The sequence below is a fragment of the Strix aluco genome, chromosome 3 (genome assembly GCF_031877795.1).
Source record: "Strix aluco isolate bStrAlu1 chromosome 3, bStrAlu1.hap1, whole genome shotgun sequence".
NCBI classification, from domain to species: domain Eukaryota; kingdom Metazoa; phylum Chordata; class Aves; order Strigiformes; family Strigidae; genus Strix; species Strix aluco.
Window position 1 is genome coordinate 6545481 of NC_133933.1, and position 18829 is coordinate 6564309.

General features: G+C 38.8%; 1 protein-coding gene across 3 annotated transcripts in view; it reads left to right on the forward strand.

Annotated features, from left to right (window-relative positions):
- The window catches only part of MACROD2 (mono-ADP ribosylhydrolase 2), a 901283-nt gene that overhangs the window by 256665 nt on the left and 625789 nt on the right, over positions 1-18829 (forward strand). For all 3 annotated transcript variants that reach the window (XM_074817243.1, XM_074817244.1, XM_074817245.1), the window contains exon 5: positions 18557-18673. In XM_074817243.1, coding sequence (XP_074673344.1) covers positions 18557-18673 — 117 coding nt within the window. The remainder of the gene's footprint in view (positions 1-18556; positions 18674-18829) is intronic.

The window sequence follows — 18829 nt, forward strand, 5'->3', positions numbered from 1 at the left end:
GTTTTGTTGTTGTTTTTGAAAGGGTCAATCCCTGGGTAATATAATTTTACTATTAAAGTACTTCTACATCCCTTTAAGCATATCCTGAGGTCAGTAAGTAGAAAGAGGTTTTAGGAGGAAGGAAGGGGCTTTTTTGGAGCTATCCTGCACTGGTTTTTAATTCCTCACAGGATTCTGGGGGCATCTATGGCTAAGGTGACTATCTGGAGTCCTATAGACAAGGAAGCTGCTTGAACTCCTGTATCACGAAGGTCTATTATGATATACAGATTGTGCCAAATTTCAGATTCAATCCATTGTGGAATTACAGAGGAATGTTGTCTTTTTGGGAAATGCTGCTAAAATGTGGCTCTGTGCTTGCAGGGAAGAAGTATACCTCCTGAACTGTTGGAATTAAAGCTTAATTAGGCTACGTTTCTCTGAGAACACTTCACAATTATATTCTCCTTTAAAACCCGCAGGTTTTTGAAGAATAGAAGGGAAAGATTGAACATGGCTGCCTAAAGTTTTTTTCTTTTCACTTTTTATTCTGTACTTTCCTGGGGTATCTATTTGAAGTATCAAGAGAACATTATTAGTTTCACAACGATTAACTCTATGGCATCTAAAAAAAGTGCTAATGCTGTCTTGAGGAGCTATTTTGTTGCTTTCAAGTAGTTAGGCTTGCAACACTAACCTGTCTCATATTTGATAGGGAATCTGCTGAACATGAGAAAATGTTCAGACTGAATGACTTCTTGGTCAATATTCCACCAGTAAATGCTAGAGGTGGAAGTTCAAACCATAATGTTCACTGAGTCATCTTGTCAGTCACGTCCGTGATCTTTGCTGTATTTCATAAATGTTGTGACCACAGGTACACACGCTTCACTTACTCATTCACAGATGGGCAGATTGTTGTAGTGAAACCTAGGGCTCCTTGAAGCCCAAAACAGTTTTATCAGGGATTTCTTGCCAAACTGGAAAGGAAATATGTGATAGTATCCATTTGTGCTTTGTTTATGCCACATCCTATATGAGCAGTCTGCAGATTTTGAAACACTCTTATTCTGGTTTCCTTGTGCTGTCTGTTGCCTACTATTAATTCCCAACGTGTTATTTAATCTAATGGTTATTTGTGGATGTGCTTGACAGAGGGTTGCAAGGTTCAAAACAAGTAGGTTTCTGCACATTTCTGAAAACTGATGTCCAGAGAGAAGCTAAAGCCTCTCTGAAGGTGGGGAAATCCAGGGAGACTCAACCATTATATATTTTGTTGGCATCTTGTGGCTGGCCAGTACTTCAGATTCAGTATAGCATGTGTGGCTTTTACCCTGCCAGTAAACCAAAACCATCCAGGCTGGAGGCATGGAAGAGCTGAGTGTAGAGTAAGTGAAGGGAGACTGGAGATGTGGGGCTTTCTGGAGATACAAGGAAGGTCTGGAAGGTATTGAAAATACCGTGTGTCATTTTGCCCTCAGTTTCCATGTCTGCATTTTCCTATTTGGTGTCCATCTCCTTTGTGAAGTACATAAAATCCTCTAATAAAAAAAGCTATGTAAAGCTTTGAGGAGTTGTTTTGATGTGATAAAAACTCTTGCTTTCAAATTATGTTTGGTCTGTAAAACATTGCTCAATGAGATTTCTATTCAAATCTAATTTTCTTGTAATATCTGTATCTGTGCTGACATGCACATGAGGCATTAATAGAGAAGGAACAATATATTGGTACTTGACAAAAAAAACGCTATTAATTTTAAACAAAAAAATCAAGTAGGAAGTGTATTTCAATAGAGAAAACTGCCTTTCAGAAGGTCGTGAATGTCACTCTCACCCTTTTATGACAGTCGGGACAGTAATCAACTATATCCTACTGGATTTTATACAATAAAATGCTTTTGTTGGGTTGTTTATGTAAGTGCTTTCAATGGGCAAATAGATTTGTTCAGGCAAAACAATACTTAAACTCCTGACATTGCATGCCAGTGTGAACTAATTAAAATCATATTGTGCAATAGGTCAATAGATCAGGAAGCTGGCCTTCTAATTAGAAGAGGTAGGTATAAAAAAAACTTGTTCTTGCTGGAAAGGAAGAGGAACATTATGAAAAATAATCTAGATGTGAGGAAAAGAAATCAGAACCCCAGTTTTCTGCTGAAATCTGTGTTAAAAGTCAGCCCTTTCTTTTTTGAATCACACCATGTTATGTATTGAGAGATCTGAGGCTTTAGATTGTCCCTCATTAAGGATCTTTGCGCTCATCCCTCTGCCTGCAGTGCCTGCCCATGTTGTGCATACCTCAATCCTCAGATAACAAATAATAGTCTGGCCTCCCCAAATGGAGGTCTGACGGGAGTATTCAGATCTGGTTTGTATTTGCTGTCAGCTTAGACCTTTCATCCTCCTTAATACTTCAGCTACACCTATTTTTTGTGGTTCTTGCTATCACCACAAATAGGTGCCTGGCCAAACTGAATAGGTGTCATCTTGGGACTGTTTTTGAGTGAGCCTTTTGTGCCAATTATTGTTTAGCTTTCGTTCTTCCATCTTAATAATTGAAAAACATTTATTTTCAATAACATGTAGGTGTTGGGTGTTGTTTTACCCTGGAGCATAAACATAATTAGTAAAAATAATTTTAGAAGGTAGAACAGCTTCTCAACTTTTTCTGTAGATTTTCATCACTTCAGAAGGGTGGAAGGCAGTTCTATTTCAACCATGCTTTTGTTTTGTGAAGGAAAACAGAGCAGGGGGTGGGATTGCATAACCACCAGGGTCCAATCCAGCCTAAGTTATTCTCTGATTCTTTGAAAGGATACGTGTTGAAAATAAAATACATGAATACTGTTAAAGCTAGTAAATCTAAGATGTCCATTTATTGGAGTGAAAGACATCATCTTTCCATAGGACCGTGACGAGCTTGTCTGTACAGTGTGATGCAGGTAGTACCGAAACATGTGAAATATTTACGGTGTGGGATGGTAAGTTAACCATAGGTCTTCTGGAGCCTGTCTTATAAAATGTTTCACCAGCATATTCTTGCGTTTTGCTTATTCAGTTTGAACTGAGGTGCGTATTTCACAAGTACTTAGCTGTGTAAAATTTTATGTCTAATATTGTGAAAGCAGGGGAGGATTACTTTTCTCAGTCATCTTCCCTTCAGAAGTAACTAGATCTATGGCATTAGATTATTTGTGTTAAGTTGTCTCGATGCTCTGAAAGAGGTTCTCCATCATTCCCTCACTCTTGTTGCTTCCCAACGCTTCATCCTTAACATCACCACTGCAAGCAGAACATATTAGTCATTTTAAGACAAGGCTTGTTTATGCTTGTACCCTAGGGTGACTGCTGAATGTTTTTGTCTGCCATTGCTCAGTTGTTTGTTAGTGCCTGTTTACAACTAAAACCTTAAGGGATGAATATCCTATCGTGCTGACTTCTGTGTGTGGCTGGTGCAGAGTTTGAGTTTGATGGGAATTGTTACTTTGATCTTTTGAACTTTGATTCATACAGCTTGTTGGGGCTCAGTAACAAAACTGCTGCCCTCTTGTAATGCAGAAATTTGTTTTACTTAGTTTGGGAAGGGCTTGTCCCCTTTATTTGCAGGTACACTAACTCAAGCATTGCTAAAAATTCTGAAAAATTCAAATCAATTTCAACTAAAAACAATACTTAAAGGGTGTATTTACCTTGTTGTTTATAGTTGGGGCCTAGAAGGTGCTTTTGAAAGAAATTCCCTGACTCTCCTCCCTGCTTTGGTATTTAGCATCGTCAAGTATCTTGGAGCACGAGCTAGGTTTCTTTTTTGGTAAAAGTAGACTGGAGGATGTGTCCCTAATGCATTCCACTGGAAAACTGGCATTCAGTCCTAGGACTAGATAAGAACGAGCCCAAAATAAAAGTAAATAAAACCAAACCAAACAAAAAAATCCTCTCCTCACCACCAAAAAAAATCCTGAAATCTGTATAGTATTTATACAACAGGTTCTCAACACCAGTTGTTACACTCCACAGGTGTGCTCTTATTGGTCCTCTGTATTTTCTAATGAAGATGTACCCAAAGTGCTAAATTTTAATAGAAAGATGCAGATGGGGCTTAATGTACCCTTTGTACAGATGGCATTTCATAATGCCTCTCCAGGCTTCCTTGCCAAATACACTGTAGTCTCTTTTCACAATCCTGCGTACGACTTCCTATTTGCAAGCCTTTCACTATCATGAAAGTAACTAGGCAAAGCTATTTTAAAAAGTATACTTTCTGACAGTGGGTGGAGTAATGCTAAGAATTATGTTGAAATTTATTCTGCATTTGACACCATTGACATAAGCTATTAAATGTTGGGGTTTTTTTTAAATATGGGTAAAGATTCTGTTCCATAAACATTTCGAGAAAGGAGGGCGATCTGGAAGTGGAATTTATGCCCAGGGTCCATCACGGGTACAGTCTTTGGAGCTTTGGTGTCTTCAGCGAGCATTACATGTCCTCTCCATGTCCACTTTATTCTTTGGCCTATTAGAATAATTATTTCTTTCTGATGGTATCGGGTTGCATTTTAGATGTGAACCATGTATGGTTAAAAAACCAGTAAATTTGATGACTTAAAGGTTCCGATGCAACTCTTCAGAAACAGATTAACTCTGTTATTTTTATTTCTCTGTAGCCTTTTAAAACTGGAACTTTCCATCTTTTTTGTACAATGTTAGAAAGATACCTCACACACACATACAGCACACCAATGAAGGTCGCACCTTGATTACTGTGTTCAGTTTTGGGCCCCTCACTACAAAAGGGACATTGAATGACTCGAGCGTGTCCAGAGAAGGGCAACGGAGCTGGTGCAGGGTCTGGAGCACAGGTCTGATGGGGAGCGGCTGAGGGAACTGGGGGGGTTTAGTCTGGAGAAGAGGAGGCTGAGGGGAGACCTCATCACCCTTTACAACTCCCTGAAAGGAGGGTGCAGAGAGCTGGGGATGAGTCTCTTGAACCAAGTAATAAGCGATAGGACAAGAGGGAATGGCCTCAAGTTGGGCCAGGGCAGGGTTAGACTGGCTCTTAGGAAGTATTTCTTTCCAGAAGGGGTTGTTGGGCGTTGGAATGGGCTGCCCAGGCCAGTGGTGGAGTCCCCATCCCTGGAGGTGTTCAAGAGGCAGGTTGACATAGCACTTAGGGATGTGGTGTAGTTGGGAACTGTCAGTGCTAGGTTAACGGTTGGACTGGAGGATCTTCAAGGTCCTTTCCAACCTAGATGATTCTGTGATTCTGTTCTGTGATTCTGAAAGGGGGTGAAAGGAAAATCTGGAGGCTTAAGTATAATACCAAATATCATAGGATATATATTGTTCAGTCTTTCTGCTTATGATCATATGTATTTTCTTTAGAAACAGTATTTTTATATATTAGACATATGCACATTTGAATATGTTTACTACAACTTTCATGGGCTAATGTTGAGCTGCTTTTTCCTTTTAAAGTCATGTCTTGGTGCTCTTGTATTCTTTCTTTAATATTGCTCAGACTGCAGAGAACTTGAGATGCTTTGCGTAAATTGTTGTCCAGAATTACGTCTTAAAAATTCAGTTAATACATTATGTATCTGTGGAATATTGCTATGGAATTGATGCTGTTTACTCATTAATTACTGTAGACTGCAGCTCACAGTGTTGGCACTATGGCTTGTTTGTTACATGTGATGATCGCTTTATAAATGTCAATAAAATCAAGACAAAACCCTCTAGTACAACTGGAAGTAACAACTCAGTATTTTCCTCATTAGTTTTGGCAGCAAAGTGGTCTTACAAAGCAGTATGCAATAAAACACCAGCCAACTGAGTCCCACACTGTGGCTATAATTACATATTTTTGCTTGCTAATCAGTAGAATTTTTCTGTGTACACTATTATACTTTAATGGTTCTGTTGCAACACCAAATTTACTACAATGTTCTTTTGAAGAAAATGGCACATAATGATTTTGTATTTACTACAAGAAGATATTAAACTAAATAATACATAATGATGCTGCACAGATTAACCAGCTCTTTAGTTCTTCTGTTCCTTATCTCTCTTTTAATAGTGTTTTAGGACAAACATAAAGTTATTTGGGAGGGAATTACCAGAATTACTGAACTGGTAAATATAGCCATCCGAGTGGGATGTCTTGTTTCTTACTTGAAAACTATTAGATTGTAGTTTTAAGCTGTGCTTAGTACTTTAATTTCCCTTCCCACAACTCATGGAGCATAAGGAGGGTTGTAGCCAGCTCAGATAAGTAATAAGTTCATTAATTATAGGCTTACCTTTCTTGTAGGTTAGAAAAGCTTGTGTGGGACTTGATTAAACAAGCTGTTGGGGTACGGCGCTGTGGAGGGCTGGATGCTGAACAGCTCAGAGCTGTTCCCTGTGCAACTTTTGGATTCAGAGTCTTCCATTAATTCTAAAGGTCACTTGCTATTATGAGGCTTTGTGTCCTTCTCCTTTTTTAAATTATTTTTGTCCAAAGTGATTACACTGCAAAAAGCCCCAAGTACAGTGAGCTATGTGGAAGGCGTTTTTGTTAATCTGATGCTCTTTCATGATCTTGTTTTTATTTCTGACGTTAAATAAATAAAAACCCAAATGCACAAGATTTTTTATTCATTTTCATTTTATTCATGGTTATTCAGTCTTTTCATTTTATCCGTGGTTATTCAGTCACTTAAATTCCGCTTGATCATTATGAATATACCTGACAATCTTAGGCTGGTATAATGCTTTTCCATTTACTTTGGAAACAGAACTTTACTGTCAGAGACAATCTGTCCAGGAGTGGAAATGGAAGGTAGGGTCTGATGGCGGCAGCTCGCTCCCTTTACTCCATACACAGTTAATTATGTGCGAAGGTTGTGCTGCTGCCTCTGATACTTCTATAGATTTGTCAGATTCTGCAATGCAATCTGACATATTAGTGAGAGTAAATAGTTTTTCTTCTGCATTTGATTTGTGGTATGAGTCTGTATCAGGATATGATACTGTTTTTATAGGGGAAATTGTCATTAGTGTATGTGGTATTTTTGCATGTTTCTGGAAAACATTTGATATTTCAACATTGCTGAATGTTGATTGTGTCCTAGATCTTTTAAGTTATCCTTTGGCAAGATCTTTTAAGTTATCTTTGTCTTAGAAGTATTGCACATGTGATTTGTCATAGCCTCTCAACAAAAGGAAAGAATATTTGAGACTTTATGGGTAATTAGTTCTTACGCTTGTGTTAAAAAACTGTCTGAAGGAACCTTGTTCGTACATCATTTTCTGGTTAATCTAGTGTTTACCTTTTTCTTTCCTTGTATTTGTTTCATTTGAATACATTGTAATGTGTTCCATTGGATTTACCTATTGCAAGGCAATTTTTGTATAATTAATACTGTTAATTAATCTGGCTTGAAACAGCACTCCAAATTGAGAGGATGTTTCTGTGATTACAGACTGAGAAGTATCTCAACCAAGTTTTCTCCCTTCAGTGGTTCACGATAAAAGTAAATTAGCACAAGTGAAAATGGTCCAGGAAATAAGAAAACCAGCTGCTACTCAGTAAATAATTCGTAGTATTCCTATAGCCTGTTAAGCCTTACTGCAAGCAAGAGAATATCTCCTTGTTGATACTTAGTCTTACTCCTTTGTACATTCCAGCTGCTGCCCTAAGTCAGAGTTCCTACATCTCTGTGATTTTTTAAGTCCCTTTTGAAGTATGTCCAGAACTGGACGTACTTTGCTTCTGTAACTAACCTTTCCTCTGTTACTTTCTTCATCTTCTCTCTCGTAGATAATGCATCACTTAAACCTGCATGAAGATTCAGTGCTGTCGCGTAGTCACGCTGAACTCGTAGGGGTTAGAGGGGAGGGAAGAGGTGACTCTTGAAAACAAACAAATTGTTTGTGAAAAGTGTTTAGAACATAATATTTGAAGTCGTAAGTCATGAAAGCTTTTTCTCGGCAGACCTGCCCAGCTTTCTTTTGCAAGATTTTTCAGGGAAGTGGAGCTATTCACTTTGCATCACGTATCTCCTTTGTCTGGCTCAGGCTCAGTGTCTTCTCCCAGGTTTTCTCAAAGGCTCTAATGTATTCTTTTATTCCAGCAGTGATGTATAGTGTTCTGGTGCTTGGTGCACCTTATAGCTGCACAGGAACATCACATTCTCCTGTGTCTGGCTTAGTTATATTTAGTTAGAAGTCGTATTTTGCTACAGAAGCCTTCAGGCTTCAAATCCACAAAGACCTATGTGAGAATGCCTTTCCTTCTATGTTCCTTGGGAAGAGAAGGTCTTAGATTACATCCCCTTGCATTTCAGTGGGGAAAAAGTGGTTAACTTTAGACTTTTTTTTTTTTTTTTTTAAATTGTCACTATACCTTTAAAACTGTTAGGAATGACATGCCAACAGCCTGTTGGGCTGTGAGGATGCACCACAGTTATAAGGCTCCCTTTTACACAGTCATTTTACAATTATTACATGGTAGCCTGCTCTGTCTAAATCCTTGACCTGCGCCTGACAACTGCTAGCTGATCATAGTGAATAAATTTGTATAATCACTGTGTGATGACTGCTTAATAACTGTACTCCAAATATGCAAATACCTTTTCTGCCTTAATACAATTCATCTGCCGTGACTGGCCCATGCACTTAGTATTTTTGAAACGTTTGCAGGTAATGGAGCACGCCACTGCAGTCTCCTGTCTTTTCATGCGGAGCCCTGAAATGCTGAAACCTACAGAGAAGGAAAAGATGTATTACAAAAAACCCAAAGAAAAATAGTTATCGAACAACAGAGAGGAAGTGCTTGTCTGTGTGTGTTGTAAATGGGGAAAAAACAAACAAAAAACTTCCTTAAAGACTTTGCAGTAGTTTTTCTATTTTCATTCTCTTTTTCTAGGTTAGCAGCATGCTTTTACTCAGAATAATCTGCAGTATTTATTTTCTTGCTAATGGTGCTGTCCACATGACACAGAGGACTACATAAAACTGGAAGATACAAATCCAAATGCTTGTATGAATCTGAGATACTCACAAGATGCCCACAAAACCCCCAAAAAACCCCCATGTCCAGAGTGATACAGAAAAGACTTCTTGCTGGGGTTTGTGAGCTGCCAGTGTTGAGAGGGTTGGAAGAATATTCTGTGGAAGCACTGATAATTTCTCTCTCTGATCTTGCCCTCTTCTTCTAAGGATTTCCTTTGGCTGTCATGTGGTTTAGGTTGCCGAGACAGATGGACACCGAGTCTTACCAGTTTGTCCTGTGTCTGTGTTCTTAATTTCATTTACATGCAGCGTGAGAACATTAGTAAGTAGCTTTTTAAAATAAAATCTGAGTTTCATTGCCCTTGCAGGCATGTTTTTTATCTTTTTAGATACTTGTTTCTTTACTGCTTCTTAGAATTTAACTTAATGTTTCCAAACAGTACAGGAGGAAGAACAGACTCCATAGTTCTATGCACTAGACAGAGGTTGATATGATGGTAGTACCCTAATGTCATCAATAGCTTAATAGCCATCACAGCAAAAGAGAGTTTCAGTGAGATTTTGAAAACAATAATGTGGATATTTACTGTGAGTTTCTCCTGTGCTTGAGGGAGGAAGCACAAAGGTGCTTGTTTAAAAAAGAAACGAGGAGCTGAAGCAGGCTGACATCTTGGTCCAAGTGAAGGTGGGCATCGACTCTCCTGTGTGGAGTTAGAAATAAGTGTTAAGCAGATCCTAATTTGCAAATAGCTGTGAAAGTGTGTGTGTGTGGGAAAAGTTCTGATGTCATCTCCCTAAAGATTTACATCATTTAAGTTCTAAGTGGTGCAACCCCCTAAATAGTAGGTTAAAGCTTAACTAATAGAGTTTTATTTGTATCCCTAAAATGGTTGGTGCAAAGAGTGTAACTAACCCTCCCAATTTCCTGTCTTTTCAGCTATACACAGCTTTATTTTTTTTCACAGGGTCTTAATCTGTTTCACACAGTTTTTATTTTTTTGGTGGGCATAAGAAGAGGCTATGATACATGATACAGCTGCCAGTCAGAGAGGGACCTGGGGGTGTTGATTGACAGCGGGTGGAACATGAGCCAGCAGTGTGCCCAGGTGGCCAAGAAGGCCAATGGCATCCTGGCTTGTATCAGCAATAGCGTGGCCAGCAGGGACAGGGAAGGGATCTTACCCCTGTACTCGGCACTGGTGAGGCCGCCCCTCGATGACTGGGTTCAGTTTTGGGCCCCTCACTACAAAAGGGACATTGAATGACTCGAGCGTGTCCAGAGAAGGGCAACGGAGCTGGTGCAGGGTCTGGAGCACAGGTCTGATGGGGAGTGGCTGAGGGAACTGGGGGGGTTTAATCTGGAGAAGAGGAGGCTGAGGGGAGACCTCATGGCCCTCTACAACTCCCTGAAAGGAGGGTGCAGAGAGGGGGGATGAGTCTCTTGAACCAAGTAACAAGCGATAGGACAAGAGGGAATGGCCTCAAGTTGGGCCAGGGCAGGGTTAGACTGGCTGTTAGGAAGTATTTCTTTCCAGAAGGAGTTGTTGGGTGTTGGAATGGGCTGCCCAGGGCAGGGGTGGAGTCCCCATCCCTGGAGGGGTTGAAGAGTCGAGTTGACCCAGCGTTGAGGGATCTGGTGGAGTTGGGAACGGTCAGTGTGAGGTTCATGGTTGGACTGGAGGATCTTCAAGGTCTTTTCCAACCTAGAAGATTCTGTGATTCTGTGATTCTCTGAAGTTGGACTTCAGAGGTGTTTTCTTGATGAAGAGTGAGAGTCCTGTAATAACAGCACACTAACATGGATGGAAATTCAGGACAAAGTAGACATCCTAGCAATGAAATGTAGATTAACCTTTTTGTCCTTCCAATCTGTGCGGTATCCAGCTGGAAATGCAGCACTGACTGCCCAGGAGGCTGAGGGAAGGATTTTGGAGTGACCAAACCCATTTTTTCAGGGTGATATCACATGAAAAAACCTTACAGGTTCTTAATAGTCAGTTGGGGAAGCTCGGGGAGCAAGTTGAGATGAACGTGAGCTGAGTTTGGTTTAATAGCATAGAATAGCCTGAAATTTCACCAGACTTCAGCTTATCATTTCACTTCTCAATAAACAACAACATGCAGTTTTTCTGCTTGGTGCAGTGAGGTATTTAAGGCATAGCTGTCTCATTTCCATCTGTAGAGGAGTGTGGTGTGTCAGGTGTCTCAACACTAACACAATTAAAAGGAAGTGAACGGTTCCTTCACACATGCCTTAATGTCAGCATTTTGGACTGGGGAAGACTGGAAAAACACTATTGGAGCCTTTCCTAGTTCTTTTTTTCCTGCCAAAAGTGTGACATTCAGACAGGTTTATCAGACCCGTGTTTCTCTGAGCCCTTATGCTGCTTGAGTGGGCTGACAAAACTGTGAATCCTATTGACATTATAACTCTGTCTACAAAATTGGAGTGGAGCACTTGGAGACTAAGAAAGATGACGTCCTAAGTGCGAGATAAAATGAACGATTTCTTTATTGCTTAGTCGTTTAGGGAAGGAATTTACCAATCGTCATTGCTAACGTGACAGAACAACTTTTACTTGGCTTTTCATATATTTTTAATATGAGTTTTTGATATCCCGAGATACTTGACTAAAATAAAAAATCTGCCAAAATTTGTGAGTTTACTGTTGTTTTGTGTTTTTGTCGAAGTAAGAATGGTTGGTTGTGTGCAATAAATGTAGAACACTTAAAATTTAACAGGTCCATGGGTAAGTGAGCTTTATTTTGAAACGTTGTTGACTTCTTTATTTCCATATGTCTTTTTGCCAGTTTATAGCTTGGACATTGATTATGCTGGATCTTTCAGCAGCTTTTGTTATGCTTGAATGTGAACTGCATCCAAATTAAGGACAGCCTTCTCTTAAAAGAACCAGTACGTTTTAAAATTTAATTCCAAGCACTTTTCACTGTAGCAGGCAATAACTGGTGGGTATTAATGCTAAGTTTGGAGGATTTCACTAAACAATATTCTAAAATACAAGTTTTCCATGTATGACTTTACAGTAAGGCTTACACGTGCCATTGTTATGAGTAGTTGTGTTCCTTGCAGTTTGTACTCAAATAATGGTTTCATTACATCTTACTTTTTATTAAACTCGCTCTGCAGTATGGGTTAGGGGTTGATGCTGGGAGGACCCAGAATTTTAATTCTGGCTGCAGTGAGGCCCCTTGTGCAGCCTCAGAATGTTGGTTCTTAAGACAGGCTCTATACAGAGAATGTGAATTGACACATTGGGTAATCGGTAGCTTAAGCATCAAGACTTTCAACTCTCAGTTTTGTCTTGATTTAACTCAGGTGTAGGCACTAAGAGTTTCTGAAAGTAAGAATATTTAAGGAACTATAAATTTAGATTGTCTGTCATGAAACGTGAACCTAATTCAGTGAAATAGCCATCTCAAAATAAATGGTTCATCTGTGCTTTTTGCTTTTAAGATGGAGAATTTTAAGGATAAAGACTTTTCAACTCTTTTAAAGTATTTGAGATCCTGGCCAGAAAGTACTGTATAAATGCTAAGTATTTAAAATTAATTATGTTGGAGGCCTATAAACCAGTGCATTGATTAAAAATCTTCGGTTCATTAAACTTCCCAATGGCAGAGGCCATCCATGTAATATAAACTGCCGTTTCTAGCAGCAGCGGCAGACTGGCATCTGTGTTGTAATCTTTTTAAGATCCCCACCTTTGTTCATTAGATCAGCAGCTGTTGTCTCTTGCTGGGCAGGATTTATTTCCCCTTGACATCAGTCTCAAAGGTGCAGTTGCAACTTTGGCAGCAATTGACTTCTTAGAGGTACTTCACCAGTTTTGCAGAATGAGCTTGATTTTGGTTGGGAGTTGTTTTTTGGTTGTGTTTCAGGGGAGTTTTAGGGGGACGGGGTTTGGGTTTGGTTTTTTTTGTTTGTTTGGGTTTTTTGTTTTTTTTTTTTTTTTTTTTGTTTTGTTTTGTTTTTTTTTTTGTTTTGTTTTGTTTGTTTGGTTTTTTTTTCCTGGTTTCCACACATTTTTGCAATGGGCATTTTTGAAACATCCACAAGAACTGAGGGCACTGTATACCAGAGGTGTGCTACAGTCTGGGCAAAACAGCTTCCTTTTGTGTGTCCCTAGCAATATATCTGATATGATGACATATTTCTGTTTTTATTAACTCCTGGCATTTGCCATGTGGAAGAACAGTACCGCCTCATAGATAAATCATGAACAGTTAACTTTCTTAAATAAGTAAATCTCCTGAATTTCCTAGTGAAAACAAGAAATGAGAATCTGGAAAAGCACCAGAGAACAGGGAATCACTATGGGGAAAAAAAAAAAGAGTATAGATTCTTAAAATATAACATGATAAATCTGCATATGTTGTTTACATCGTAACTTCAATTTATCCAGGCTCACACACAAGGTCACAAAAGAAGTTTGTGCCTTATTATTCCTGGAGGAGTTTGTATTTTTTTTTTCTGTGGTGTTTGATTACCTTACCCATTTTTATTACCATCTGCACTGGAAGGCTAGTTTTGCTGAGGTTCTATTTTTTTAAGCAGCATCCCATGATACCCTTAATTCTGCATTTCCTGCGCTTTTGCTTCATTTGCAATTTTAAGAGATTTTCTATAAGAAATAGATTTATTCTGTATTGTACATCAGTAAATTAACCAGTTTTTACTATACAACTTTAACCCTTTAATTCTGGAGAACAAATACAGTTGCTTTACAGTAAATTAAATAAGAAAGTATTTAACTGTTTAGTATCCTTTAGTGTGCAGTGAGAAAGATGCTGTCAAAGAATTCCATTTTTTTCATGCATTGTTTTTAATACACTGTCATTATGCCTAGGAGTTTTGATACTTGATTTTGTCCATGTATTTTAAGCAATTATTTTCAGGTGACTTCTTTGTGCAACCAATACCATTGACTGCAGTAGTTTTGAAAAGAGTTTTTCCTCATTAACGGCTTCTGCTGAATTGTTGGGAGACCAAAATGCTGTCCCTAGTGGCTCCTAAAACTTACGGATGCATGCAATGAGATTGCTAATATTATTTTTAATGAAAAAATGTTGTAGTAGTACTTCTAATAGCTTTATGCAAGCATGAACAACTTGAACCGCAGGGCTAAATCTCAAGCTCCTTGAGCTGTTCTTCCAGCCCTCAAAATACAGTTCGTGTAGGTAAGTCTTCAAAACTAAGAAACCACTTCCACGTGCTCATCCAGCCAAGCCATGGTGAAGTGGTAAATATAGAAACCTCATGTGTATGGGGTCTCCGCACGTGACAGTGCAGTGGATAACGGGATCACATTTCAAAAGACAAGTTGACCTGGTTTTAAGTCTTTGCAGTCATCTGAAAGCAGAAGTGTTGTGTGTTTTTTCAAAGCGTTTATTTTACCTCAAGGTAGATTGTGGGGAACATCAGGCAGCCTGGCAGCCTGCTTGTTGGGAGGGGAACGCCGAAGAGAAGAGAGACCATCCTGTGGGTATTTGCCGCCTTGCTGGTGACCCTGAGCAGGACTCATTTATTATTAATGCTTTCAAAAATCCTTAGAAATAGCTTGGTTTATAAGCACGAAACTCATATCAAGAAGCACAGTATCAGTAAGGACGGTTAGCAGCCCTGTCTTTAGTACCTTCAAGTGTTACCAGTACTTAGAAATGCCAGTTAATCAGCTTGCGGACCGGAGATGGGATTTCTTGTCAGTTATGATCGATAGTTTTGTCTGTGGGGTTTTCCCGCATCTTTCCCGTAGCTGTGAAATGGCAGGTCTCGTGTGTATATAAATGACCCAAAGTATATATGTGATTTCCATAAATCTGGACAGGAAGGGCAGCCTGTAGAAACAAGGCATACTGTGAAGTGGAGTGATAGCTTCAAAGTAAAATGACATTTTTTCATTGGTTGTAGAAAACAGTGGTAATGCATAATTCCTTATCACTGTCACATGACGCAAGTCAGATTTGGCCATAAGTGCCTGGGTTTTTCAGCCAGTTGCACAAAGAAATTCCAGGGAAGGAACAGTGGGATACGGTTTAACATTTTTCCAAATCTCTTTTGAAACATGCAAATGAGGATCTATATATCAAACTGATGATACAGATGAAGTATCTAAAACCAATATATGAAAGATTCTTCACTTTCCTATAAAAGTAATTTGGCAGTAGGCCATTATTATCATGTAAATCTCTTCCTCCTTTCTGCACAATAACAATATATCCTTGGCCATCATTTTTTCCTCCTGAGGTTGTTGCTGTTATCTGTAATTTCCATAAAGTTTCCATGTTAACAATGCCTACTTCTCTGTTCACTTACATTACTAGTCAGTGCACACTTCCAGAAAACAAAATATCTCACGTAAGTGTTTTGAGCATGCCCATTCCACGCTTTTTTGAATTAATACAGCTAAGACATGTTTTAGCAGAGGCTGAAGTATCATGTTTAGATTTGCTAATCTACTCTACCTTTGCCAATTTTTTTCTTTATGTTATGCAGAATGCTCATATTTGGCAAGATATTTCACTGCTTGGGTTTTTGCTTTAAGTATTATCAAACTTGTGTTATAGATTGTATATATTATTGGAAACAGAATATTTCTAGCATGATTTATTGAGTTATCATATTAAATGGAAAATGCGTATGTAGATCAGAGGTCATCTCTGTTCAAGTATTTAATAAAGCATGGTAGAAAAAAGAGGTTATTTGGAAAATTGTGGGTGGGTTGGTGGGGATTTTTTGTTTTTATTTTGTGGTGGTTGTGGTTGTCGTCAACCCCCCCCTTCACTCTTCCATGACATCAGTCACTGAAGTATATCAAATGCTTATGTCTACATTTCCATCTATGCCTGTCTGGAGTATTCAATCATTTTCTGTTACGCCACCTTTATAAGGGAAGTATGCATGTCTACTTGTTTGGTTTTGGCAGATGTCTTCCATTTGCCTTGTCATATGTCAAAATTGGTTACGATAGAACTGATTTTCCTCCATTAAGAATTTAATTTTTTTCAATTATGTTTTCATCTTTCTGGAGGCTGCTTTGATTGTAAAGACTGGACATGGACCTGTGTGGAGTCAGCTCCAGGAAACTAGTGATAGACCATCTGTATCGTAGCTGTGTGTGCATTAAGAGCATGCTTCTTCCTTAATGACATGTGGTTTATAGATAGGGAGCTGGGACCGCCTGTGTGTTGGCCGTCACAGCTGATCTGGCACATGGTATGTTAACATATCGGTTATGTTAATACACTGCAGATTTAGAAGTAGCGATAAATTTGTGCTTCTACTTCCCTGCCAGAGGCAGTGGTTCCTTTTTGTGGGTTCTGTCGTTTGGCTGTGCTCTGAGCCGGACTTGGGTGAAAATGAATGGAGTTTGGGGGAAGAGAGGTTGGTTTATCCAGATGATTTGGTTGAGAGTTGAACAAATTGTTGTACAGACACTGCTCAAGGGAAGGTGCCTACTTGTTAGGGACAAGAAGGAGCTTGGAGTGGAAATGATTAATCCACTGCCGAGGGAATAATTGCATGGATTTGAGCCCTTGTCCAGTACCCCTGAGGAGAAAGGCTTCTTCCTCTGTAAAGAATCATGCAGAAAGTGCTAGTCCTAAGCATCGATGCTGTTTTTACATTAATGTCTCAGGAAATATTAATGTTGGTAAAGATTGTGGTGGTGGTGCTTATAAAAATATACTTGAGGTTTCAATGCATACCGGTTTACTTATCCTGCTTGGTTTGGAAAAGCATTTAGTAATTAAGTTAAAATAATTAAATTGGATATTATGAGCACAGGATAGATTTCCAGCATTCTTTTTCCCCCTCGAGGTTACAAAATATTATTCTTGCATTAGCATCTTGGAGTCTCTTGAGCAGAGGTTCTGGGTAAGTTAAAACTAAAAGTTCAGCTAAGGTAGAGTAAGGAGAGTTGGTGTCTTGGCATAGTCAGTGCACAACGAGCTTATGACTGGTGGCTTGGCACCCACATTCTTTTCAATATGAACATTTTAGAAAATGTAATTCGAAGTGCAACATCACATAATTCTGTAAGCATTTCAAAATGACGTTTAAAAATCAGTGGCACCATGACCAGGTGGTGCCAAGGACCCGCTTATCCAATTTTACTGTGTCATCTGAATATTAACTCTCACATAGAAGAGCTCAAAAAAGGCAATTGAGTTTTTAACTTAGTAGAAGGCGGCTTCATTCAGTTAATTATCTGTCTCTCCATTTGGGGATACGTGGCTTCAGGAAAATACTTAATATATTGCAAAACTAGCTATGCCCTTAATGCAGAAAGGCTGGTGGTCGTTTCCATTCCAGCTTCAAAAAACATCTCGGGGTGAGGGTTTTAGCTGGTCTCCCTGCATCCCGGTGGGCAGCGAATGGTACCCGGTACATATGCTGAGTGCCCAAGCCTTGTATTGCCCAAATCTTGCTGTGCTAGCCTGTAGAAAACTACACAGGTTATGCCATGAACAGATTACATGCATCTCTTGAAAACCCGTCTCCACTTGGCTTTTCAAACCTTTTCTGGTTTAATTGTTTCAAACATGCTGTTGGGAACCGCTGTAACTTTGAACTGGTTAAATCTGAAATCAAATATTGAGCGATATGCATACAGAATCTTCCTTTCTTGTCTCCATAAGTATTTGTTTAGCCTTTATGCTTCAGCTTATTTTACCTTTTTTGAATTGATGTTGCAGTTTATATGATGATTATTTCTCATAGTTGAACGTCATCACTGCTGCTGATTTAGGGCCTCACTGTAATTAATATGTTCATGCACACAGTATTTCCCTTTTTTTTTTTTTTTTTGGTTGTTTCCTCTTTCTTAAACTTTTTGCCATAATTACAGTAAATGATTTCTTTGATTGCATGTTGAGAGGGCAGAAATGCTGTGCCAGCAGCCTTTTTTTTTATTCTTTGCTGCTGCTACTATTCTCTTGCTGGCTCTGGAGGGTAAAAAGATCTACTCACTCTACTAATTTTCGTGCGTATTTAGATGCAATTGCAACCTTTAGTAATTCTTATTTAATTAACTCCAAAGTATTGCCTGAATAATGCAAAACTAAAAATTGTAAAAAAGGGTCAAAACAAGGTATTTTTTATACTTCAAATCTATATGCGTTATTTCTTGGAATTTTTGTGTAAGGTGTTAACATGATGGTGACATTAAACAGTCTGCGTAATTGCAGAAGTATCAGAGGTATGTAGTAAAAGAGATTTTGGCATTTAGCTGGGGATCAAATTTGTTTTCATAATCTGTAGTGAGAATTTCTTGGAGCCTTGAATAAGACCCTTTTCTAATATTGAAATTTTAATTCTGCTTTACTTTTTCTAGGTGTTTTCTTTTCAATTAGCAGAAGTTGACTCAATATTATTTTTTTGATAAACACACTGAGTAATTCTGGCAGAAGAAAGTGTTTGTATATATTTGGAGGTTTACTTATAGATCAGTAGGTCTGTGCTGTGAATGTAAAAACGAGCAGTAAATGTTTGAGACCATATATTTGTGTGAAGGCAACATAAAGGCTGGCTTTTAATAAATAAAAGTTTCTGGGTTTGCTTTTGTAGTGGATGGCTGTATACACAGAGCTGCTGGGCCTTGCTTGGTTGCTGAATGTCGCAACCTGAGTGGCTGTGAGACTGGACAAGCTAAAATTACCTGTGGATATGACCTACCTGCAAAATGTAAGTCAACCCTTTCTCAGCATTTTCTTTTTGTTTTAAGCACGTGGAGCTGGTATGCGTGCTTTATTTCCCTGTAGTCTAATTCAACAAGGTATTAATTTTACAAAATTAGCAGTGGGACTTAATTAAGCATGTTCTGTAATAATGTCTTTCCCT